The sequence below is a fragment of the Budorcas taxicolor genome, chromosome 19, assembly GCF_023091745.1.
Source record: "Budorcas taxicolor isolate Tak-1 chromosome 19, Takin1.1, whole genome shotgun sequence".
In the NCBI taxonomy this organism is placed as follows: Eukaryota; Metazoa; Chordata; class Mammalia; order Artiodactyla; family Bovidae; genus Budorcas; species Budorcas taxicolor.
Genome location: NC_068928.1, coordinates 22,036,580 through 22,062,382, shown reverse-complemented (window position 1 = coordinate 22,062,382; position 25,803 = coordinate 22,036,580). Strand labels below are relative to the sequence as shown.

The 25,803-nt window shown below is 42.3% G+C and overlaps 1 protein-coding gene across 2 annotated transcripts in view; it reads right to left on the bottom strand.

The window, feature by feature from the left end:
• The window catches only part of VPS53 (VPS53 subunit of GARP complex), a 135,785-nt gene extending 121,057 nt beyond the window's left edge, over positions 1-14,728 (bottom strand). For both annotated transcript variants that reach the window (XM_052657246.1, XM_052657245.1), the window contains exons 1-4: positions 14,587-14,728; positions 11,987-12,067; positions 4,202-4,251; positions 2,287-2,353 (exon numbers count right to left, since the gene is read on the bottom strand). In XM_052657246.1, the coding sequence (XP_052513206.1) occupies positions 2,287-2,353; positions 4,202-4,251; positions 11,987-12,067; positions 14,587-14,673 (285 nt within the window). In that variant the 5' untranslated portion in view covers positions 14,674-14,728. The remainder of the gene's footprint in view (positions 1-2,286; positions 2,354-4,201; positions 4,252-11,986; positions 12,068-14,586) is intronic.
• Between the last annotated feature and the right edge of the window lie 11,075 nt (positions 14,729-25,803).

Sequence of the window (25,803 nt, the reverse complement as noted above, 5' to 3'; positions counted from 1 at the left end):
TCCAACACGCGCAGCAGAGTGCTAACCAGGAGGTGGGTGTTTCAGAAATGTCAGGAAACTAAAGAAACTGCCTCACTGTGTCTTCAATTTCTAAATCGCTTCCTCTCCACAAATAATTTTGGAGTCAGAAACACTGCTTTCCAGAAGGACCTTTTCTGCAAAAGACATCCTTGAAGACACCATGAATGTGAAGTCAACGCTCTGCTCTTATTTACACAGATGACAAAGCCTGTCTGTCCTGGGTGCGCACAATCAAGAGGAAATGGATGAAAGGAAAATTTCCTTTTGTCCACATTTCTGCTCTCCCTTTCTGAGTGTTCCCTAGAAACTTCAGAAACAAGTTTTCTGAGGGCAGAGTTTCCTCTGTTCCAGGGAAGAGGGAACCAAGGACTCTTGACCTATAAAGCCCAATGTTTTGGAACATCCGTAATTCTCCTGAGTCCATGCCAGTCAGATGGAGCCTCTCTTCAACAAACCACCAGCTAGTGGGGCTGGACAGTAAGGCTTTTTCACCCCTACGAATTGACAAGGATAGAACTCAAAAGCTCTCTGGAAAAAAAAAAAAGTCTCTCCTACAGCTTGCATTACAAACTGTTGGAAAACACAGATGGAGGGGATGACAGGAAAAGCAATTACTTCTCCTGGGCTTCCTTTCTGTCTGGATTCTAAGGAGACGAACACGAAATTCCATCACAGATTGAAATGCTATCTAAACATTCTTGAAAATGTGGCGCTGCTCTCTGAAATACGACCTGCCTTGCTGCAGCAACCTATTAATAAGTGAAGGTGGAGAGGGCCGACTCTCCTCCAGGCCACCTACCTCAGGGCCTGCTCTCTAAGACCGCCTATTTGTCATCACAGGTTAGAACAGAAATAACTGAAAGGTATAATATCAACATAGCATGACCCAGCAAAAAGTCCTGATGAATGATTCACTTTATTTTCACATTCTTAAAACTGTAAATACCTGGGAATCTCTGAAGTATTTCAGGGTTTCTAGTGAGCCTTTCTAAATATAGGCAGAAACACGCTAAACAGCAGTGTTATTATTTTAAATGGTAGATAGCCGGGACTACTCAAGCACCAGTCAAGCTTTAAACGTCTTTAAAGGGACACACACACTGGTCCCAGTGATGTTTTCTGGTAGAGGGCTTTTGTTTATTTACAAATACTAGATAATCTCCCACAGACCAAATATTTAATATAGTTGAATAAAATGTTATGGCAGGTGGACTTTGCATTCTGAGAAACACCAAGATGAGAAAGATACTGTTCTGGTTTCAAGGAGCTTACACACTAGCCAAAGGGACAAGATGTGCTCACTGTAAGTCAGAAAAGCAGGGGCCAGGGCCTGTGGGAGTTTGTGGGCAGAAAGACTCTACCTCTAACTGATGGCTGCTGGGATTGACTTTCTCATCTATGAAATGAGAAGAGAGGACCAGATGAGTTTCAAGTCCCCTCTGGACTTGGATTTCTAATATTCTGATTCCTTTGGTATATCAGTTGAACAGAACAGAAAATTTCGTAAGAGAAGTAGTATCTGAGCTGGGTAAGATTTCAGAATGAAGCTACTGGAAGAAAAAAAGGAGAACGTGCCTTTTAGGCAAAAAGAAGAACATAAGCACTGGTGGCTCAGGAGGTAAAGAATCTGCCTACAATGCAGGAGACCAGGGTTCGATCCCTAGGTCGGCAAGATCCCCTGGAGAAAGGAATGGCAACCCACTCCAGTACTCTTGCCTGGAAAAGTCCATGGACCGAGGAGCCTGGCGGGCTACAGTCCATGGGGTTACAAAGAGTCAGACACGACTGAGTGGCTAACACTTACCACCCTTACTTACTTACCCAAGCATAGGTCCATAAAGCATGGGACATGCTTGGAGACACAAGGCTTTCAGTGTGGACGGATCACAACAGGAGACAAAACATGACCAGAAATAAATCAGAAAGTGAAAGAGCAGAATGGAGGCTCAGAGATACCTGACCCCCAGCAGAAAGACAAGGAAACCTCCGTTCTCTCATTTCAGTGTGCCTTTCAGCCTGGCCCTGGGCGAGCTGTGCTGCAAGGTGCGGCTTCTGGTCTAAGGGATGCCGAGTGACAGCTCATGGCTGCTCTGGGCTGTCTATCCCTGCCAGTAGCGGGATGAGTCGTGCAAGCTTCCTGCTGTATATGGGGCAGATCAGTAAGAAAGTGCTCTGTAAGCAGGCAGATCAATATACTGGTCAGTTGGTTGTGGGGTCTTTAAAAAATCAGAGGATGTAACGAACATGGAGGAATATGTTACTTACTTGCCTGCCATCCTGTCCCACATTTGTTTGACCTCTTACGACAGTTCGTATGTTGTCATCCAGTCTCCTAGCAAAAAACAGTTAAAGGACACAAGTCATTAAAATAATCTCGATTCCAGGTTAACCAAAAGAAAAATGCTAGTAACCTTTCCTCAGTTTCTACAGATTGCAGCTACTTATTTAGGAAAAAACAAAGAAGCTTGGATGATACAAGGAAGCCCGAAGCCCTGGACCCCAGTGAGGGGGCAGCAACAGAAGCCAAGCCCAGCACAGACTGATGAGTCAGCTTTGTTCTTTTTTCTTAAAGGTTATTTTTATTTAAAGTTCAGAGCTGGTCAAAATGACCAATATAACTTGTAATACTTTTCATGGAGTAAACCAGAAATGACAAAGTTGCTGAAACTTTATGGGAACAAGCCAGAGAATTCAAATTATCCCACACAAAAACCTTTGTCAGTAACACCCTTAAAAGATATAAGGAGCAAGGTGATACACGAAATCCGTGCTTCGCTGCCTGGGCCTTGACCACAGGAGGCAGATCTGTGGCCTCCACTTCCTCTTTCTGCTACAGCTGAACAGAGGCCACTTAATGGTACTTCAACCAGAGAAATTCATATCAGTCAATTTCATCCTTCATTTGAAGAAGCCATTAAAAAAAATAAAGTACGGTGGGAGAAGCTGAAAATAACTGGCTCATAAGTGATTTTTGGATCACTGGGGAATTATCATTTTCTGTGCAAACCCTGGACAACTTAGTGGTCTCTCCTAGAACTGTTGGAGTTAAAAGTCAGCCCAAACAGTAAACAGACTTCTTTGCACTTTTTAAGGTACTCAACTAAATAAAATATTAATGGCAGAGGTCTTTACCTGAAAACCCAAAGGTTGTCTGGGAAAAAAATAATCATCATTTGGATTCAAACTGAAGGTTTCTCCTCATCAAAAGTTAAACAACAACAAAAACCATTTAAAGTTATGATATTAACCATTACAATAATAATTACAAAGAACAAACTTTGAGTATCTACCATGTGTCAAAACTGGAGATTTAGACATGGATAAACCAGAATAAGACTATCTGGCAGGACGGACATTTGCTGACCACCCTAGACATCCTGGATTAATCACAATGTGTAATAATCAGCCATCACTCACACCAACCAGCATATCTGACCATACTGTTAGCTGATAAGTGGCTAAGGGATAAAAATATAAGTCCATCTTCATTTCTAAGCCTTGGGAATATAAAAAAGGGGTAGGTCTGCTAGAGAAATAAAGCCATTAAAGATACAGCAGAAATGCTTTTGCCTCCTTTTATAATCAACTGTTCTAAATGGCCTGTTACAGGTTCCTTTTTTTTTTTTAATGAATAATTAAAGAATGATCAAAGAAATGAGTTCTCTGCCACAAGGCTCATGGAAACCCAGATAAAAGGACTATTCTTTTAAAAATTACCATCTTATAGAGAACCTGAGATTTCAGTGTTCTCACAGGTAAGGGTGATCATTACTAAATGAATAGCATCTTTTCATTCATTATTAACAATCATATGATGTTGGGCTTCCCTGGTGGCTCAGTGGTAAAGGATTTTCCTGCCAATGCAGGAGACATGAGTTCAGTCCCTGAACTGGGAAGATCCCACATGCTGAGGAGCAACTAAGCCTGTGTGCTACAACTACTGAGCCTGTGCTCCAGAGCCGGGGAGCTGCAACCACTGAGCCCATGTACTACACTTACTGAAGCCTGAAGGCCCTAGAGCTCACGCTCCGCAACAAGCCGCTACAATGAGAAGCCTGCACACCACAACTAGAGTAGCCCCACTTGCCACAACTGAAGAAGAGCCCGAGCAGCAACAAAGCCCCAGCAGGTCCATTAATAAATAAAGTGGGAAAAAAAATAATCACATGATGTTACTTACCTTATTTTCAGTCTAATTTTGTTCACCACTTCATCAATGTTTGCCAGAGACTACAAAAGAGAAGGAAAAGTGCCAGCTATTATTTCACTTCCTGGAATTCCTCTTTCACAAAGGAATGATGAATTATTTAAATGGTCGTTTTTTTATATATATAATGGCTATTTATGACATCTCAAAGAAACGAATCATACAGTGCAATTTTTACTAAAAAGAAAAAAAAGCATAGAGAATTCCCTGGTGGTCCAGTGGTTAGGATTCAGAACTTCCACTGCCGGGGGTCCAGGTTCAATCTCTGGTCGGGGAATTAAGAGATCCCAAATTGTGCAGTGTGGCAGGGGTAGACAGGGAAGGACAGCAATAATTGACAACAACTGCAAAACCCATCCTGGAATCTATTTTTTGTTAATAAAATTTATTGGAAAACAGCCATGTCCATTCGTTTACATATTATCTACAGCAGCCTTTGAGTTGCAAAGACAGAGCTGAGTAGTAGCTGCAACTGAGACTGAATAATCCACAAAGCCTAAAATTACTATCTAGCCCTTTATAGGAAATTTGCTGATCCCTGCTACAGAGGAACACGACAAATTCATTCACCAAAATCCTTAGGACCACAATAATGGATGAATGTAGATTATAACACACAACGTGGATCAATCCTACTAACATAACGTTGTGCAGGCACACATACACACACCAAACACAAGAGCGTGTCCTATATTTCATCATGTAGCTCAGAAGAAGTGAGCGAAACTGTTCTCCTGCACTAGAAGCCAGGACCAGTGACAGGGAGGGAAGGAAGGAGTTACGAGAAGAGATTTTACTAATGTTTTATTTCTTGGTCTGGGTGGTCGTTATCTGACTTTGTGCATTTGGTGAAAATTCATCAAGTTGTACACTTAGAATCTGTGTATTCCTCCACATTATGTTCTATGTCAATAAATAAATATTTTTTTTCCTAAGTGTCTAGGTCCATTAGAAAAAAGTCTGGAAGAATAAATACTAGTAGCTGGACTCTATACTAGTAACTGCTGCTGCTGCTTCTGCTGCTAAGTCGCTTCAGTCGTGTCCGACTCTGTGCGACCCCATAGACAGCAGCCTACCAGGCTCCCCTGTCCCTGGGATCCTCCAGGCAAGAGCACTGGAGTGGGTTGCCAGTTCCCTCTCCTACTAGTAACTATAGCCTATGAAATCACTTGCAGTAGCTGTAATTTATAAAAAAGAGGAGTTGGGAGGTTTTCTTCGGTTTGCCTATGGGTATTTTCTAATTGCTGTATACTGACGATGCACTGCAATTATAAGAAAGCTATTTCTATGTCTAAGACAATGACAGTAAAAACAAATGGACAAGAATCAATTCAGTGAGCTGAAAACATAAAGAAAGGGGGCCCCCTAGTGAAGCAGAGGTGGTACAATTTTATAGCACCATTTTAACTGAAGTTTCAGAATATGACTTTGTAAGTCCTCTTTCTCTCTCCTCTGATAGATATTTTGCCTCAGAAGGAATTGGGGGTGATGCAGGAATTGTGCTTATAAATTACCACTGGCAACCTGTGCTGATAGGAAGAAGCAGGAGCCTGACAGGTGCAGGTCTAGCAAGAGAACCAGGTCACATAAAACAAGATGAAATCTTGCCATTTACCACAAGATGGATGGACCTTGATAGTATTATCCTAAGTGAAGTAAGTCAGGCAGAGAAACACAAATACCGTATGATTTCACTCATGTGTGAAATACAAGAAACAAATAACAACAACAAAAACAAAAATAAATGAACAAGCCAAATGAAAACAAACAGGCAGATACAGAGAACAGAGTGGTGGTTCCCAGAAAGGGAAGGGCAGCAACATGGGTAAAAGGGGCCAACAGTCTGGGGACAGGAACCAAACTTGTGCTGGTGAGCATGCTGAAGGGCACAGGAAAGTAGAAATACAACGCTGCAGACGTGAAATGTACATAGTGTTATAAACCAACGTTACCTCAATGAAAGAACAAAACTTTGAAAAAATGATAAAATGAATATATTACAATTACGCATTAAGGATTTTCTTTGGGAAAAGAGAGAGAGAAACCAAGTCACATGTGTTTGAGGTATCAGATAGGGTCATTCATATCTGGTCTACTGTTCTGACAAGGCCAAGGGTGACTTAGAACTTTCAGAAATCCAAGAAGAGACAGAGGTAAAGATGAATCTCAGAAAAGAGAAGTTATTTTATCTTTTTTTAATATTTTGCTAGAATTGTTTTGTTTTTTGTCATATCCTTCAGAATAAAAATGTTCAATAAATATATGCAGCGGGATTACAGACTGCAATGAACAGAAAGCTTTCTTTCATTTCTTTTTAATTATGAAAATATGGTAACACATTTACAGGAGATTTGGAAAATACAGAACAAAGTTACATACAGTTCTACTATATATTATAATTATTTTTTAAGTAGATAAATTAAGATTTTTAGCTAGAGTTTCAAGATCAAACTCTCAAAAATTAACAGAATGAATATACAGAGAAGCAGAATATACTTATATGTACTATATAAATATATATATATATATATATATATATTAGACCTGAAAAGCACTATGAACCAATTCAACATAATTAAGATTTATACCATCTTCATACAATGGTAGGATACAAATTCTATTCAAGTTCCCACAGACTATAAACTAGGCGACACCAGAACATATACAGGGACACAAGACCAGGTGCAAAAATTTCAGTCTTAAGGTATTGAAATCATAGAGTCTGTTCAAAGAGAAGATATTTTAATCGAAGAATCCACTGCCATCTGTTATTTCAAAACTGGACTGGGGATAAATCATCACTGTGGTAACAGGAGCTCAGTCGCTGGAGGAGCTGGCATGACTCTGTCCCTGCCAACCTGCTGAAACGATACAGGGCAAGCTGTTTAACCTCACTGAGTTTCTGTTTCCTCGGAGGCAAAATGGGCAAACAGTTCCTGCCTTGCTAATCTCTGCTGGAATTCATTCCTTTAGGAAAAAAAAAAAAATTGGGGGGCATTTAAAATATTAACATTTGGGGACTCTGTGAGAAGGGGAAGCCATGAATTCTCTATACTCTTCTTGCACCTTTTCTAAAAATGGGAAATTATATCAAAGATTTAAAATTGTAACCTATTTAAAGTTGGTAAAACACATACATAACCCAGAATTCAAACAGCAGAAGATAAAGAAGGTAAATAGTGAAAAGTAAGGCTTCCTCTACCTCTGCCTGCCTCCCACTCTCCTCCTCAGAAGTAATGCCTCTGAGTGAGTTTTTGTTGCACCTTCTCAGAAATGATCTAGGTATTAAAAGCATATACTAACCTAGCAGCTCTTCTGTATCTAAGGCACACTGTCCCGCATCATGCTTTTTTCATTTAACGATTTGACTAGGAGGTCTTTCCACATCAGTTCAGTTCAGTTCAGTTCAGTTCAGTCACTTAGTCGTGTCTGACTCTTTGCGACCCCATGAATTGCAGCACGCCAGGCCTCCCTGTCCATCACCAACTCCCAGAGTTTACCCAAACTCACGTCCATTGAGTCGGTGATGCCATCCAGCCATCTCATCCTCTGTCGTCCCCTTCTCCTCCTGCCCCCAATCCCTCCCAGCATCAGGGTCTTTTCCAATGAGTCAACTCTTCACATGAGGTGGTCAAAGTATTGGAGTTTCAGCATCAGCATCAGTCCTTCCAATGAACATCCAGGACTGATCTCCTTTAGGATGGACTGGTTGGATCTCCTTGCAGTCCAAGGGACTCTCAAGAGTCTTTTCCAACACCACAGTTCAAAAGCATCAATTCGTTGGTGCTCAGCTTTCTTCACAGTCCAACTCTCACATCCATACATGACCACTGGAAAAACCATAGCCTTGACTAGACAGACCTTTGTTGGCAAAGTAATGTCTCTGCTTTTTAATATGCTATCTAGGTTGGTCATAACTTTCCTTTCAAGGAGTTAAGTGTCTTTTAATTTCATGGCTGCAATCACCATCTGCAGTGATTTTGGAGCCCCCCAAAATAAAGTCTGACACTGTTTCCACTGTTTCCCCATCTATTTCCCATGAAGTGATGGAACCAGATGCCATGATCTTCGTTTTCTGAATGTTGAGCTTTAAGCCAACTTTTTCACTCTCCTCTTTCACTTATATCAAGAGGCTTTTTAGTTCCTCTTCACTTTCTGCCATAAGGGTAGTATCATCTGCATATCTGAGGTTATTGATATTTCTCCTAGCAACCTTGATTCCAGCTTGTGCTTCCTCCAGTCCAGCATTTCTCATGATGTACTCTGCATATAAGTTAAATAAGCAGGGTGACAATATACAGCCTTGACGTACTCCTTTTCCTATTTGGAACCAGTCTGTTGTTCCATGTCCAGTTCTAACTGTTGCTTCCTGACTTGCACATAGGTTTCTCAAGAGGCAGGTCAGGTGGTCTGGTATTCCCATCTCTTTCACAATTTTCCACAGTTTATTGTGATCCACACAGTCAAAGGCTTTGGCATAGTCAATAAAGCAGAAATAGATGTTTTTCTGGAACTCTCCTGCTTTTTCCATGATCCAGCGGAAGTTGGCAATTTGATCTCTGGTTTCTCTGCCTTTTCTAAAACCAGCTTGAACATCTGGAAGTTCACGGTTCACATATTGCTGAAGCACAGCTTGGAGAATTTTGAGGATTACTTTACTAGCATGTGAGATGAGTGCAATTGTGCGGTGGTTTGAGCATCCTTTGGCGCTGCCTTTCTTTGGGATTGGAATGAAAACTGACCTTTTGCAGTCCTGTGGCCACTGCTGAGTTTTCCAAATTTGCTGGCATATTGAGTGCAGCACTTTCACAGCATCATCTTTCAGGATTTGAAATAGCTCCACTGGAATTCCATCACCTCCACTAGTTTTGTTCATAGTGATGCTTTAATTGTATCATTTTAAAATGTTTAAATTATTGAAAAGTATTTCCTGATTCTAAAGGCGATTCTTGCTAATTACAGAAAATACATAATATCCGCCTGTACCCCCAATTGAGTACAATTACCATTAGCATTTTGGTCCCCTGCCCTCTACTGTTCCTTCTATGTAAATAGAAGGGCTTTTAAAAAACAATGAAACCAGGATGATAAGCAATTTGGCATCTTATTTTTTCTCACTTAATAATACAGATGCAGAGCATTTGGGGAGCCATTAGAAATTATTTAACAACAGCTCCCTATGGGGCTTCCCTGGTAATGTCTGGCAATGCAAGAGACACAGGTTCGATCCCTGATCCAGGAAGATCCCACATGCAGCAGAGCCACTATGCGCATGCGCCACAACTTTCAAGCCTGTGCTCGAGAGCCTGGGTGCCACAGCTATTGAGTCCACACTGCAAACACGGAAGCCTGTGCATCCTAGAGCCTGTGCTCCACAACAAAGAGAAGCCACCGCATTGAGAAGCCTGCTCACCGCAGCTGAAGAGTGGCCCCCACTCTCCGCAACTAGAGAAAAGCCCGCATAGCAACGAAGATGCAGCACAGCCAAAAAAGTAATAACTGCTAAAAAGCCACAGCTCCCTATGACTCTTCTTCTCCAAGTTCCTAATTATATTGTGAGGGAGTGAAAGTCGCTCAGTCGTGTCCGACTCTTTGCGACCCCATAGACTATATAATTCTATAGAACTGTAATTCTATAGTTATATAGACTACAGTTCTATAGTTCTCTAGAGTCTATAGTTCTATAGACTATAGAATTCTCCAGGCCATAATACTGGAGTGGGTAGCTGTTCCTTTCTCCAGGGGATCTTCCCAACCCAGGGACTGAACCCAGGTCTTCCACATTGCATGTGGATCCACAAGGGAAGCCCCCTAATTATATTAGTCTTTAATAAATGTTATCCAGATTCCCCTCATCAAACTTCTAATGGAAACACGAGAAACGATCATCTTCAGTTTCCTACTAGGAGACTAGAAAGATTTTCTAGATCATTACCAAACCTGGCTATGTGTCAGAACCTACCCAGGGAGCCCTATTAAATACAGAAACCTGAGCTCTTCCCACCTGGACCTGGTGAGTTAGAAACATCCAGGATCTGTTCCTCCTGCCTCGAGGTAACCCCCGACCCACAAGCAGCTGCCATTCAAGACAAACATATACACACCCTCCTCCTTAGAGTGTCACTAAATTTATTCTTGATATATTGACATCTACTTTAACTAGTCTAAACTCGTAATTCACAAGTATTTACTGCATGTCCATGAGAAATATAGATGGGTTTTACCCAAGATCTAGCAATAGTTAAAAGAAATGATAAATCATGCTGTTATTTATTATCTTTTAATTAAGGTCCATGGGAATCTGGGTTGGAAAATGGTGAAAATCTGGGGTTAGGGAAATAAAGGTACCCCGTGTCATAAATTTTCTGAATTTTAAAGAAACTTTACAATACTTTATCATGGATGTGGGGGATATAATTAGACAAGACATATAACTGAATCTGTGGAACGACTAATGTCTTATGCTACCTTCAGTGGTTTAAAAACAAAAACCCACAAACACTTATCAAGAAGAGGGAAGAACCTGGTGGTTCCCTATATACATGATTTTCAGATCTAACAATTTGCTTTGGCGAGTCAGCTGTCTTGATAGGCTGGGGTAAATGAAACATTTCTGTAGCTTCAACTGCTATCTTTATATCTACCGCTGCGGCTGCTGCTAAGTCGCTTCAGTCGTGTCCGACTCTGTGCGACCCCATAGACGGCAGCCCACCAGGCTCCCCCATCCCTGGGATTCTCCAGGCAAGAACACTGGAGTGGGTTGCCATTTCCTTCTCCAATACAGGAAAGTGAAAAGTGAAAGTGAAGTTGCTCAGTCGTGTCCGACCTACTTGATTCCAAATTTCCATCTTCAGCTAATTCCTAGAATTCCTCTTTCATTAGAAAATGATGAACTCTAGGGAATTCCCTGATGGTTCAGTGGTTGGAACTTGGTACTTTCACTGCTGGGGCCCGGGGAACTAAGATCCCACAAGCCACATAGCGCAGCTCCCCCCGACCGCAACCCCCCGAAAAGGAGCTCTAAAGGCTGCTTTTGAAATCTCAAAAAGGACAGTCACACAGTATGATACCATTTTTTCCAACTTTATTTTAAAAATTAGCATGTTCATCAGAAAAAGTTTGGAAAGATCCATGCCAAAATACTAACAGTTACAGGGATTACGAGCTCCAGACTCAAATATCCAACTATGTATTTCTACTTGGACGGCCCAAATATGTTCAAAATTGAGTTCACCTTAACTCACTACTCCTATCCTACTCACCACTACAACTGTCAGTAGTATAAGTAAGGCTCTTCCTCCTTACTCACAAACAGGGTAAAGGTGCCAACACCCAACCACAGGCTGGTGGGCTGGAAATCAAAGTTCTGAAATTATATCCTGAAATAGAAATAAAAGTAGCTTTCTAACTCCAAGCTTATCCTGCACACCTCACTCCCATTTTCCCCTATGACATTTGAAAAATCCTTTCCACTTCCTGATTTACTACAGAAAATCTGGGGTAGCAGGGAATGAGATGGACTCTTTCAACCTAACGGTACAATTTCTAATATGCTCACTACACAGAGAATTCCACTCTGGCACAACAACAGTATTTGGTATTAGCTAACCACCTCCCAAAACTGGTTACGAAGGAGTCTGACTTGAATTTAACTCTTATTTGTTTATCAAGGTCCCTTAGGTTATGTAGTGTAACAAACTAATCATTAATACTCAGAATGTTCTAGAAGCCATTGCAAGAAGGGAATGTAGTACTTACTTGCTCTGTTGGGAACAGGGTGTTGATATACTCCACAGCATTGAAATCTGCTCGATCTAGAGGATCCTGGCTTGGAAATACCTACATAAAGAGAGAGAATTAAAAATCATCTTCCTGTCCTGCTTTATGTCTTCTTTCCTTCCTAGAATGTGCAACAGTAAGAAGTATTCAGACAGCCACGAAATCCCAAGGACAAGGTAAAATAAGCGAGCATTATACACTAGCAGATTAAGCCAGTTGATGACATGGTTGTATTAAGAGAATCTTGATAATGGACTAATGCACCAGGTCTCAACGATGACTCAACTGTAGAATTCACTATGCACTGAAGCGATTTTCAAACTTCAGACAGTGTTAGGACATGGAGCTCTGGCATTCAGGAACTGTCCATCTCTTTTATAGGAGAAAGAATACCTCTGCCTTCAGAGAAATACAGATAACTCCCTTAAAACACTGCAATTTGAAGAACATGTAACACGGTGGATTATAAGAACAGTCAAGTAATCCCCTAGGCACTGGATTTCACCCGCTCAAGACAGTTATTCTGGGAAGTGAATTTTTTTTTTAATGTCTGCTTATTGGATGAATCTATGCTAGTGAAGTTGCTCAGTCATGTCCAACTCTTTGCGACCCCATGGACTGTAGCCTACCAGGCTTCTCTGTCCATCAGATTTTCCAGGCAAGGATATTGGAGTGGGTTGCCATTTCCTTCTCCAGGAGATCTTCCTAACCCAGGGATTGAACCCGGGTCTCCCGCATTGTAGGCAGACGCTTTACTGTCTGAAGAACATGTAACACGGTGGATTATAAAAACAGTCAAGTAATCCCCTATGCACTGGATTTCACCAGCTCAAGACAGTTATTCTGGGAAGTGAATTTTTTTTTTAATGTCTGCTTATTGGACAAATCTATGCTATTGGTATATTGAAAAGCAGAGGTATTACTTTGCCAACAAATGTCCGTCTAGTCAAGGCTATGGTTTTTCCAGTGGTCATGTATGGATGTGAGAGTTGGACTGTGAAGAAAGCTGAGCACCAACGAATTGATGTTTTTGAACTGTGGTGTTGGAGAAGACTCTTGAGAGTCCCTTGGACTGCAAGGAGATCCAACCAGTCCATTCTAAAGGAGATCAGTCCTGGATGTTCATTGGAAGGACTGATGCTGGAGCTGAAACTCCAGTACTTTGGCCACCTCATGTGAAGAGTTGACTCATTGGAAAAGACCCTGATGCTGGGAGGGATTGGGGGCAGGAGGAGAAAGGGATGACAGAGGATGAGATGGCTGGATGGCATCACCGACTCGATGGACATGAGTTTGAGTGAACTCTGGGAGTTGGTGATGGACAGGGAGGCCTGGCAGGCTGTGATTCATGGGGTCGAAGAGAGTCTCAGACACGACTGAGAGACTGAACTGAAGAAAGGGGAGTGGGGGGGGTCTAAAACCCTCATCAAACAACTGGCTGCATTATTCATTTCTTCTATTGGAGGCCAGTAGGTTCAAAGCAAATGAAATGTATTTCTCTTTCTGGCTGATGGAGGTGGGTGGGGAGCAGTGTGGCTTGAACATCCAAACCTTTGCCCTGGCATTCCCAGGATGTGTCAAATGTGCTTTGTGTGAGTAATCCAACCACTCCAAGAAAAACACATATCCAAGAGGTAAGTGGGACAACACAAATTACCACCCATAGTAAGTATTAATGCTCAATAAGTATTAACTATTAGTAACAGAAGTAGTAATGTTTTACTTTAAAAAACTTCCCGTGATCATTAAGTATGGCACACCCCTCCTTTTCTTAAGTCCGCTACACCAACTCCTTTAAGAGAGATTTTTCCCCCTTTATCAGGAGCAATAACCTCCACAAGGGTCTAAATTGCCTTTTTTTTTTGGAAGATTTATTTTTGGTCGTTGTTGCTATGCATTGGGCTTTCTCCAGTTGTGGTGAGCGGGGGCTATTCTTCGTGGCAGTGTGAGGGCTTCTCATTGCAGTGGCTTCTCTTTTTGTAGGGCATGGGCTCCAGGTACTGGGTTTCAGTAGCTGCAGCGCATGGGTTCAGTAGTTTTGGAGCAGAGGCTTAGTTGCCTGGGGAATATTCTTTAACCTAATCACCAGCAGAAATTCTCAACCATTTAAGAATAGTAAAGGAGGTCTCTCTCTCTTTTAGCCGTTTCCCCTCTGCTTTGCGATATGCTTCAAAAGCAGAGGTTACCCACCTCCCCTCAATTCTGAGTCAGTCACATGGGGCTAGACGGAGAATCCAAGAACATCGGGACACCAACCCGATGAATGAACAGCCCCACAACCCCTACCGGAGGTTGCTACCCACGAGGTCCCTTCTAGGTACATCGTTTCAGGAGGCACAGCTCCTTTGCCCAAACCCACCAGAACGCCCCACCCTCCAAAGTCAATCAAGGCCGAGGAAGACCTCTCTTCCTTTTCTACACTGAGAAACTCATTCCCACCACCACCTCCCCTCAAAACCTTTCCTTGCCCTTGGCGCCTAGCTCCGACGTCTCCGTCCGAAGACAGCTTCCTCGCCGTCCCGCCCCCAGAGCTGCCCCAGTCTCCGCACTCTCCTCCCCTCGGGGGGCGGAACGCTCACCTGCTCGATGGCGAGCTGCACGTCGGGCGTGAGCTGCAGCACGGCTTCCAGCTCTTCTACGAACTCCAGTTCCTCCTCCTCCATCATCCTGCCGCCAGCTCCCTCCCGACGCCCACCCGGACCTGGAACCGCACCTCCTGCGGCCACTCACGCCGGAGACCAGAAACACTCCAGCTGCAGCTGTCCGGCGAGTCTGGGCTCTGTCAGCCAATCGGGCTCTTCCGGGAAGCCGAGCACTTCCGGAATCCGAGGCACTCTGGGATAGCGGAGGACTTACCTCTGGTCGCCTGGACTAGGGATTCCTATCACCTCCCGAGAGCCCCGCCGAGCAGCCCTGTAGTTCGGCGGCCCCTACCTCTCCTTAAGATGATGGGGACCCGCTTCACCTCTCAGAAGGCGCCCCCCTACTCGGGCCCTGGCGCTGGGGAAGGCCCGGCAGGACAACCCCCTCCTCCCCTAGTGAGGATGCGCCCCGACTGCGTCGCGATCAAATAACAGCAACCCTCACAGGCCTCGAGGCGGGCGATCCATCTGCTCTCAGGAGCCCCTTGCTCAGTGGCACTAGGTGTCTCCCCAGCCATCGGGGGAGAAATGACCCCAGCTGGTAAGTGGCGATGTTGCCAAGGACAATTTGTAGGATGGAACAGCGTCCACTTGATATTAGTTCCCCGTGTGCCGAGCCTCTGGGCTGTTTTCAGGGCGTGTCTGCAGCTTCCTTCTTGTGGGGGACGGGAGGGGAGAGTCAGATTAGGCAGTGACCCACCCTGGGGAAATGTTGACTTTCTGGGACTCTTGAATAGCTAGAGTCAAAGTCACAGTCCACGAATGATGAGGTGTATAATCTTGAACAGATTACTCCATCGACCCGGCTTACCCGGCAAGGAGGTGGGGAGAGAGAAATATTAAAAGCACTATGCAAATTTAAGCTAGTAATACAGGTTAGTAAGAGGGTGTCCAGCCCTCTGCACCGCAGAGGAAAAAGCAAAGTCACCCTGTGGAGCCACTTTTCCTCCAGCTACAATGAGATCATTGCAGCCAAAGGAAGAGTTGTTTTACCTGTTAAACATTGTGAAACTGAGATGGCAGCGTCCCTGGTCCCAATGAGCTTTTTTTAAATAATCAAAATTGTAGTAAAAGAAGAGTTAAACATATAAATCAATTATTTACTAGAATATTATTGACTCAAAATCATGGTTTTGAAATTTATTTAATGACATGGGAAAACACTCATCAGAAAGCAAAAATACACAGCATGATCCCAGTTTGTGTATTTTGTGTTTATAAAAATGATAAGAAATACTCCTTTTCTGCAGGCGATTCAACATATTCTTTGCAGATTTTCCCAAATTGTCTATGAACCTGTAACACTTTTATAATCAGAAGTATATTTTTTAAAAGAAAATGATAATTATCTCTCTCTCGGATGTTTTTCATTTTTTATATACAGTAGGAAATATATATAAAGTCCATCCATTTAGTTTAGAATGCCATGAACTTTAATAAATGCATATCATCATGTACCCACCATCATAATCAAATCCTAAGACAGTTCCATCACCACCACCCCACCCCACATTCTCTCATGCCTCACCTACTCCCCTGGCAACCACTGGCCAGATTTCTGTCCCTATAGTTTAACTTTTGCAGAACGTCATATAAATGGAATCATACAATATGTCACCTTTTGAGCTGGTTTCTTCATGTAACATGATGTATTTGCATTTCATCTACATTATTGCATGTGACAATAGTTTATTTCTTCTTGCTGAGTGGTAATCCAGTCTCTGATATACCACAGTTTCTTTATTCCCTGGTTGAAAGACACTGGGGTTGTTCCTAGTTTGGGGCGATTACGAATAAAGCAGTATTTTGCGTGAATGTAAGTTTTCACTTCACTTGGGTAAATAACCTAGAAGTGGTCTTGCTGGGTTGCCTAGTAAGCCTGTATTTACCTATATTATAAGAAACTGGCCAGCTATTTTCCTAAGTAGGCTGTTATCCTTTTTGCATTCCTGCCAGCAATGGATGAGAGTTCTGGTTGCTCATAGAGCTTATTTTTAATGATGATTTTAACAACTCACATTTCCTAGTCCTTACTATTTGCCAGGCACCATGATAAGTGTGCTACTGCTATGTAATCGCTAAGTCATGCCTGACGTTTTGAGACTCCATCGACTGTAGCCCACCAGGCTCTTCTGTCCATGGGATTTCCCAGGCAAGAGTACTGAAGTGGGTTGCCATTTCCTTCTCCAGGGGGGGTCTTCCCAACCCAGGGATCAAACCCATGTCTCCTGCTTGGCAGAGGGATTCTTTAACACTGAGTCACCTGGGAGGCCCATACCATGTATATATAATACATCATCTTTTAATCTACATGGCAGTTCAGAGGTTGGTAGTTACTATCTGCAATTCACAAAAGAGAAAATGGGGATGTAGTTAAAAACTAACAAAAAACGTGCCCCAGGTCCCATTATTCTTCCTGCCATTCATTCAGTGAATTTATTGAAAGAGTGAATGAATGTTCCTGCTGGCAATAGGCACTAGGCCAGATGCTGGGAATTTAGCAATCAACAAAATAAGCCAAGTACCTGCCTCCATGGAACTGTTTCCAAGTATCACAATCAAGAATTGTAATAGTTACATGCAAGACAAGTAAAGCATATGGTGAAAGGCGATGGAGTGCTCTGATTGGATCTGAAGATCAGGTGAGGCTTCTCTGAAGAAGAGATTTTTAAGCTGAAGCAAAGGGTGGAGCTGTGAATAGGAGGTGACAGATAAAAGGAACAGTATATGCAAAAGCCACAAGGATGAAGAGCTTGGCCAGGGTATGGGACTTTGAAATCCATGAGGAGAATGGAACAAGAAGAGGCCAAAGAAATGGGCAATGCCAGATGGTGGAGACTCGAGATGGTCATTTGAGGAATGGAAAGCCTTTGAAGGATTCTAAGCAGAAGAGTGACAGGACCAGCTCCACCAGGCCTGTCGTCAGCCCTGGCCCCCATTATTTTTGTTTTCTCTACTTCAGGGCAGCCCATATTGTTGGGGAGAGTCAGGGAACCAGGGTGACCATCCCAATACTAAGTCAGGCTGTCCAATTGCCGCTGATTGTCTTTTTAAAATTCCATTGGCATCCCTCAGTTGCATTCCCCCTGCGACCCAAGCCCTGCCTTATGCTGAAGCTCCCAACCTCATTACCTTCCTTCTTCCTCTTTGCAGATAAGATACTGATAATGAATATAAGTTTGGGTTTTAAGAGAGTTGCACAGTACAAAAGTCGAGGAAGACAAAGAGCAGAGAGATAGATGGACATTAGGTGAAGAAAAATGCATTCCTTGGTGGTCCACTGTGGTTAGGAATCCACCTTCCAATGCAGGGGACGTCCGCTTTCTCTAGTTCTCTCGCTGTGGAGCACAGGTTCAGTAGCAGCACAGGCTGAACCGACTGAGAACAGGCTCAGTAGTTGCCACTCATGGGCTTAGTTGCCCTGCGGCATGTGGACTCTTAATTTCCCAACTAGGGGTCGAACCTGTGTCCTGTACCCTTGGCAAGGAAGACCAAGGGCAGCCAAAATTTTTAAAAAGTAGTAACAGGCTAGACTGTTTATGATAAGCAAATGAGAGAAATATCTTTAATAGAAGGAGGAAGCCTGGAAAGACAGATTATAAACTCTTAAATAATATGGGAGTGTACAGATATGAAAAACTGGGGTATGAAAATAAGGAATGTGTGGTTTTTCACAAATGAGTTGGGCTTTTTAAAAAACAATTTTTTGTTATGGAATAGGGTATATAGCTGATGACAAAGTTATCATAGAAACATCTTTTCTAGCTTGAAAGTTCACTAAATGAGGAATAAATTCAACCTCTAATACTTAAAAAAAAAAAAAAAAAAGCACAAAACCAACCTAGGAGACCCTATCCTTTAATCAGCAATGGGAAAAGGACAAAGTAGAAGAGAAGTACTACAAAACAGTCTGTAGGGCAGTGTTGGGGTGCATCTCTGAGGATGGCATCAGAATAAAATAGAAAAAAAAGTAACCCTCCTTTCACAATGTTTCTCTTTGTGCCCAAAATGTGTTAAATATATAGGCTGGAAATAAGTCATTTTAAAACAGCCTTTGTTCATGAGATCAGTGAGATCTCTGAATTTCATGTGCCTCTGTCAATTTACTGGTTTTTTTCCTAACTCTGTTAAAAGGAGTCTCCAACACCCTATGCTATTTGCAACTGGTTTCATTATTTTCGAAGGAGCTATGCTATAATAAATTGAGTGGACATGGTACAGAGTGTTATTTTCTAAGATAGAAACAGTGTCTTTATTCTATTAAGAAGGATCTCCATAAGGACCACCTCCTGAACACCTGGGCTTTTTATGAAACTTAAAAAAAAAAATCATAGAATGTCTAAATGACATGCTTTTTACCCACTAAATGCCAGTAGCATAACCTCTCACCCCCACATTGTGATAACCAAAAATACCCCCTGCAAAGAAAAACAAAAATACCTGCTGTAGATTTCCACAATTCCCCCTTTGGACCCTCAGGCACAATCACACAGAGACACTTGTCACTATGGGTGGTAAAAAGCTTCCAAGCCAACTTGTAGTAGAGGCATATAGTTTAATCCCTATATTAAATCTTGTTCAGAATGTCTTTTTGGTGCTTCTTTATGCATTGGTTTAAGTGCATGACTTTTCATGAGGGCAGATTTATTTTGCTGTCCTTCATTCTGGAATTTTCTGAACATCCTGGACTCCGGTGTTTGTTCTTGACTGACATTCCAGTGGGCTTAGCTGGATAGACGTGCACTTAGGCTTACTGCACTGTGGCATATGGGCTCCTAGTTCCCAAACTAGAGATTGAACCCGCATCTGCTGCCTTGGCAAGGAAGAGCCAGTTCAGTCAAAATTAAAAAAAAAAAAAAAAGATAAGTAACAACAGTCTACACGGTTTATGATAAGCAAAAGAGAGCTATAAAAATACCTTTAATAGAAGGAGGAAGCCTGGGAAAACAGATTGTAAACTCTTAAGTAAAATATGGAAGTGTACATATATGAGAAATTTGGGTATAAAAATAGGAGTGTTCTGACTGTTCTCATATCCTGGACACCCAGTTTTGTTTTGATTGGTACTCAGGTTCTCCGTGCATGTCCATTCTTGCTAAAGCGATTATAATCTTCACCTAGCTTCAGTAGTTCCCCTGTTCCCACGCTGGTAGCTCAGGCATTCAGTCACATCTATATACCAGCTCCCGTAGACTTTTAAATTAAGACCCTTCCCCATTGGCTACATCGAGTTCATAGTAATTCCTTCACTCAACAAAGTGATAAGTACACAGGTGAAAATGACAAACCCTCTGGTGCAAGTCTTACATATTACAACAAATATAAACACTTGTTCTATAAAATTGACATTAACTAGTACAGCTATTATAATGCAGCTGCCATTAATTAATGTGTCTTACACCCTCAAGTTTCTCACAATGCCACGGTCACTTCCTGCCCTCTTTTCCTGTTGTCTTCCTGCTGTCTTCTGGTGCCTTCCCCGAGCTGTGTCTTTAGCAGCTCCTCTTCTCCTGGTCCACCACCACTAGTTCTTAATCTTTTTTTGAATCTGGATCCCCTGGAGCAAGTGAAGACCTCCATACCATAAATCCTTTCCCCAGAAAAAGATACATTTGTACAACATTTTGCAGGCAGTTCTAAGGGGAAAGTGATCCTATGGAATACTTCTTAAGCTCTTTTTTAAACCCCGTCTTCTTTCTGCTAAACATAACAATCTTTTAAAAAGACACTTATTGATTTGGCTGCACTGGGTCTTAGCTGAGGCACATGGGATCTTCGACCTTTGTTGTGGCAGGTGGTTCTAGTTCCCCCACCAGGGACCGAACCCAGGCCCCCTGCACTGGGAGCACAGAATCTTAGCCACTGGACCACCAGGGAAGTCCCCTAAACATAGCCCTCTTGTGAACAACCCTGCCACACACAGTGTTCCAATAAGAGGTGTGATCCTTATCCCTCCAGTTTATAACCAGCGATATGTAGTTTTTATCCATTTCCCACTAGCCAAAAAATATTTGGCCTGGCTAAGCATTTTTAGATCTACATCAGAAAGCGAGTCAAACGTTTTATGTTCAAAATGTAATAATGTCAAGACTCGGATAGCTTCCTCCAACCCAGTCCCCTATGGAGATATATTGCTTTGAGAGGTCACTCTCAATAGCCATCTCTAGTCTCCAAATCTCTTCTGTCCACACTTGGGTTTCTCTCCTTAGTGTCAGTCACATATTTTCAAATGCCTGTGAAAATCTTCACTTTGCTTGTCATCGGTTTCTCTTTTTCCTTGCCCTCAGTGCCCCAATCTAAGGACATTTACCTCTTGGGTCTGGAGTTCAGCATTTGATGGGGAAGCCCTCCAGTGGTGCAATCAGTTAGCCCACAGTACTTAAATGGCATTTTATGGGCATATCTAATCCACTACACTAAATGACAGTGAGTGGTATTAGGGACTAATGCAGTGCAGTAATTTACATAGCATTTTATGCATGTTCGTGCATGCTCAGTTGCTTAGTTTCTGACTCTGAGACCCCATGGACTGTAGCCCACCAGACTCCTCTGTCTATGGGATTTCCCAGGCAAGAATACTGGAGTGGGTTGCCATGCCCTTCTCCAGGGGATCTTCCCAACCCAGGGATAGAACCCGCATCTCCTAGCAGGAGGATTCTTTGCCACTGAGCCATCTGGGAAGCCCCATTTTATACATAAATTTCCAGTTATGCTCTGGAGATCTTTCTCTATATTTTGGTCTTTCTCTGCTTTTAGAGGCCATATAGTATTCCATAGTTTGATCAGGAGGTGAGGTGAAGTCGCTCAGTCGTGTCCAACTCTTTGCAACCCCATGGACTGTAGCCTACCAGGCTCCTCCATCCATGGGATTCTCCAGGCAAGAATACTGGAGTGGGTTGCCATTTCCTTCTCCAGGGGATCTTCCCAACCCAGGGACTAAACCCAGGTCTCCCGCATTGGAGGCAGACGCTTTAACATACCAAAGAATATTTTATGTCAGACGGTATCCTAAGTGACTTATGATGGTTCAATTTATGATTTTTCAATTTTAGGACAGTGTGAAAGCAATATGCACCCAGCAGAAACCCTACTTCAAATCCTGATCTTTCCCCAGGCTGGTGGCGTTCTGGGTGATACATCCTCTTGCAATGCTGGGCAGAGGCAGTGAGCTGCAGCTCCCCATCAGCCAGGCAGTCAGGAGGTAAACAGTATACTCACAACCATTCTGTTTTTCCACTTTCAGTCCACTTTTCAATAAACTGCATTAGATATTTGACATTTTATTATCAAATAAGCTTCACATTAGATAATTTTGTCCAAATGTCAGCTAATGTGTTCTGAGCACTTAAAAAACAAACTTGTTTCCCTTTCTAGTCTTTTGTGTGTGTGTTTTAAAGTTTTTATTATTTATTTATTTATTTGGCTGCATTGGGTTGAAGCATGTGGGATCTTCGATCTTTCGCTGTGGCGCCAGTCTAATTGTGGCTCAAGGGCTCAGTAATTGCAGTGCAGGAGCTGAGTTGCTCCACAGCATGTGGAATCTTAGTTCCCAGACCCTCATTCCTTGCATTGCAAAGTGGATTCTTAACCACTTGAAACACCAGGGAAGTCCCCTGAACATTTTTAATTAAGGTGATTTTCAACTCATGATATTTTCAACCACGATGAGTTTATCAGGACCTACCACCACCAGAAGCTGAGAAAGATCTGTGCTCCTCTACTGGATATTTGGTGGTCTAGTCACCAAGTCGTGTCCAACTCTTTGCAACCCCATGGACTCTAGCCTGCCAGGCTCCTCTGTATATTTAGATCATTCCTAAATCTTCCCTTGCGGCTCAGTTGGTAAAGAATCTGCAGTGCAGAAGACCGGGTTTGATCCCTGGGTTGGGAAGATACTCTGGAGAAGGAAATGGTAACCCACTCCAGTATCCTTGCCTGGAAAATCTCATGGACAGATGGAGCCTGGGGGGCTGCAGTCCATGGGGTTGCAAAGAGTCGGGCACGACTAAGCGACTAACACTTAAATTTTTGTGTGTGTGCTATTACAAACAACACTGTATCCTTGCAATATGTATTTATACTTCTATCAGCACCGAAAAAAGTGCCTATAATCCACATATCTTTATGAACACTGGATATTATGTCTTGTAAATATTTACTTATAAAACTTCTGTTGACCTTTTGTATTTCTTCTTTTCAGTTCAGTCGCTCAGTCGTGTCCGACTCTTTGCAACCCCACGGACTGCAGCACGCCAGGCTTCCCTGTCCATCACCAACTCCCGGAGTTTACTCAAACTCATGTCCATTGAGTCAGTGATGCCATCCAATCATCTCATCCTCTGTCATCCCCTTCTCCTCTCACCTTCAATCTTTCCCAGCATCAGGGTCTTTTCCAATGAGTCAGCTCTTCGCATCAGGTGGTCAAAGTATTGGAGTTTCAGCTTCAACATCAGTCCTTCCAATGAATATTTAGGACTGATTTCCTTTAGGATGGACTGGCTGGATCTCCTTACAGTCCAAGGGACTCTCAAGAGTCTTCTCCAACACCACAGTTCAAAAGCATCAATTCTTTGGCGCTCAGCTTCCTTTATAGTCCAACTCTCACATCCATACATGACCACTGGAAACACCATAGCCTTGACTAGATGGACCTTTGTTGGCAAAGTAATGTCTCTGCTTTTTAATATGCTGTCTAGGTTGGTCATAACTTTTCTTCCAAGGAGTAAGCGTCTTTGTATTTCATGGCTGCAGTCAACATCTGCAGTGATTTTGGAGCCCAAAAAATAAAGTCTGCCACTGTTTCCACTGTTTCTCCATCTCTTCTGTTATTTCCATTTTATATTCTTTGATTCTTTGGGGTCATTTGTGTTTCTTCATAATTTGTAGGTTTTCTTTGACTACTCTGAATATTAACTCTACTATGTGAAAGTTACTCAGTCATGTTCAACTCTTTGCGATCCCACTAAACAGTCCATGGAATTCTCCAGGCCAGAATACTGCAGTGGGTAGCCTTTCCCTTCTCCAGGGGATCTTCCCAACCTAGGGACTGAACCCAGGTCTCCTGCATTGCAGGTGGATCTTTACCAGCTGAGCCACAAGGGAAGCCCTCTCTACTGTGTGCCACAAACATGTTCTTCAGTTTACGTTGTCTTTTTACTTGTTAAGAGTGACTTTTGATGTACAGTTTTTTTGCTTTCTAAAAATGCACACAAATCTATCAGTCATTTTCTATGTATCATCTGGGACTTGGACCTTTGGGAAAACATTCTTTAGCCAGTGAATTATAAAAATATTTTTCCAATTTTTCTTCTAATACATCTGTAGTGTTGCTTTTCATGTGTAACCTTTAATATCTCTGGAATCTATGTTTGTGTTTGGTGTGTGGCAGGGCATTGTATTTGTTTCCCAGGGTTGCCATAGCAAATTAGCACAGGCTGGGTGCATCATGACAACAGAAATTTATTTTTGCACATTTCTGGAGACCAGGAGTCTGAGATCAAGGTGTCTGCAGGACTGATTCCTTTTTGGAGGCTCTGAAGGAGAAACCCTCCCTTTCATGCCTCTGGCCTGGCTTCTGGTGGCTGCCAGCAGTCCTTGGCTTCCCTTGGCTCATGGACTCATCCTTCCAATCCCTCACTGCATCTTCACTTGGCCTTCTTCCCTGTGTCCTTTCCTGTCTCTTGTAAGGATATGCTCATTGGATTTAGGGCCCTCACGATCCAGTACAGTCTCACCTCAATCCTCACCATGGTTAAATCTGCAAAAACCCCCATTTTCAAATGATGTCACATTTTACGGTGATTGTGAATCCAGGGGTGACACTATTCAACTAATTTTACTTTTTCCAAAGGAAGGCCAGTAGTTTCTGTGGTTTTCTTACATAGTCCTTTATTTGCATACACGTGGGATACACTTGCACAGGTTAAATGTAGTGGGTCTGGTTCAGGACTTGTGTTTCATTGACCTGTTTCTTCTATACTGTTTCAGTGATAATAAGGTCTAGGATGTTTTGATATATTGTAAATTCCTCCTCCACTCCACAGGGGTGTTCTTTATTCAGATATTTCTTGGTTATTCTTGAACATGTTCTCTAATTCACGTAAGCTTTAGAAAGAGTTTATGAAGTCCATTCAAAACATGTTGGAATTTCAATTAGAACTGTACTGAATTTAGAGATCAATTTGGGGAAAGTTCATATGTTTACAATATTTAGTTTTTCAGCCATATTCTCTATTTATTTAGGCTTTTATGTCTTTCAGTAAAAATTTGTGACTTTCTTCATATAGGTCTCGCATATTTCTTGCTAGGCCTAAAACTAGTCATTTTATAAATTTAGAAAACTATTGTAAATAGTCCTCTTTTTCTATTACCATTTCTAATTGTTATTTGTTGACTTATAGAAATGCCACTTATTTCTGTGTGTTGATCTTGTATCCAGCCACCTTACCTCAACTGCTTTACTCTATATTTCAGTTGATTTTCTTAGTTTTTCTTGATAAATTACCAAATTGTTTAAAAATAGCAATAGTTATTTCTCTTCCTTTCCAATGTTAAAATCTTTTTTGAAGGTTTATATGTGAGCTACTATTCTGCCCAGAGAAGATGTTAATTAAACAGCAGCAGACAGAGTGGACATGGTATTAACAATCCAAACAGGAGAAAACATGCTGAACAAACCACTCAGGGCACAGATACTGCAATAAGGAAACAACGGATTTATAACACATAAAAGAAGGAAAGTGACAGAGTCTTGGCTGGCAAGTGCTCCCTGCCCTCCCACACTAATAATATGGAAAACCTTCCAAATCCTTCTCAGACCTCCACTAGGCAGCTCCATCAGGTTACCTGGCAATGTGGGAATTTGCTCTGCCTGCAGGGCAAACGTATTATCAGCCTGGCTCTCATCAAAACAGTTCATGCAGTCTTTAGACTGACCATTCATAGTTCATGAGGTCAGCCACAGACAACTGGTGACACTCAGCTGCCACATAAGCATGTGCTGGGATGCTTGGGGCTGAGGTTCTTTTTGCTATATATAATGAAGATTCCTCCCCAAATTAGACTTCTAAGTCTCTGTAACTAATCAGTTTTCTTTGCATTGTTCTTTTTTTTTAAATTGAAGTACAGTCGATTTAGAGTGTGTTAATCTCTGTT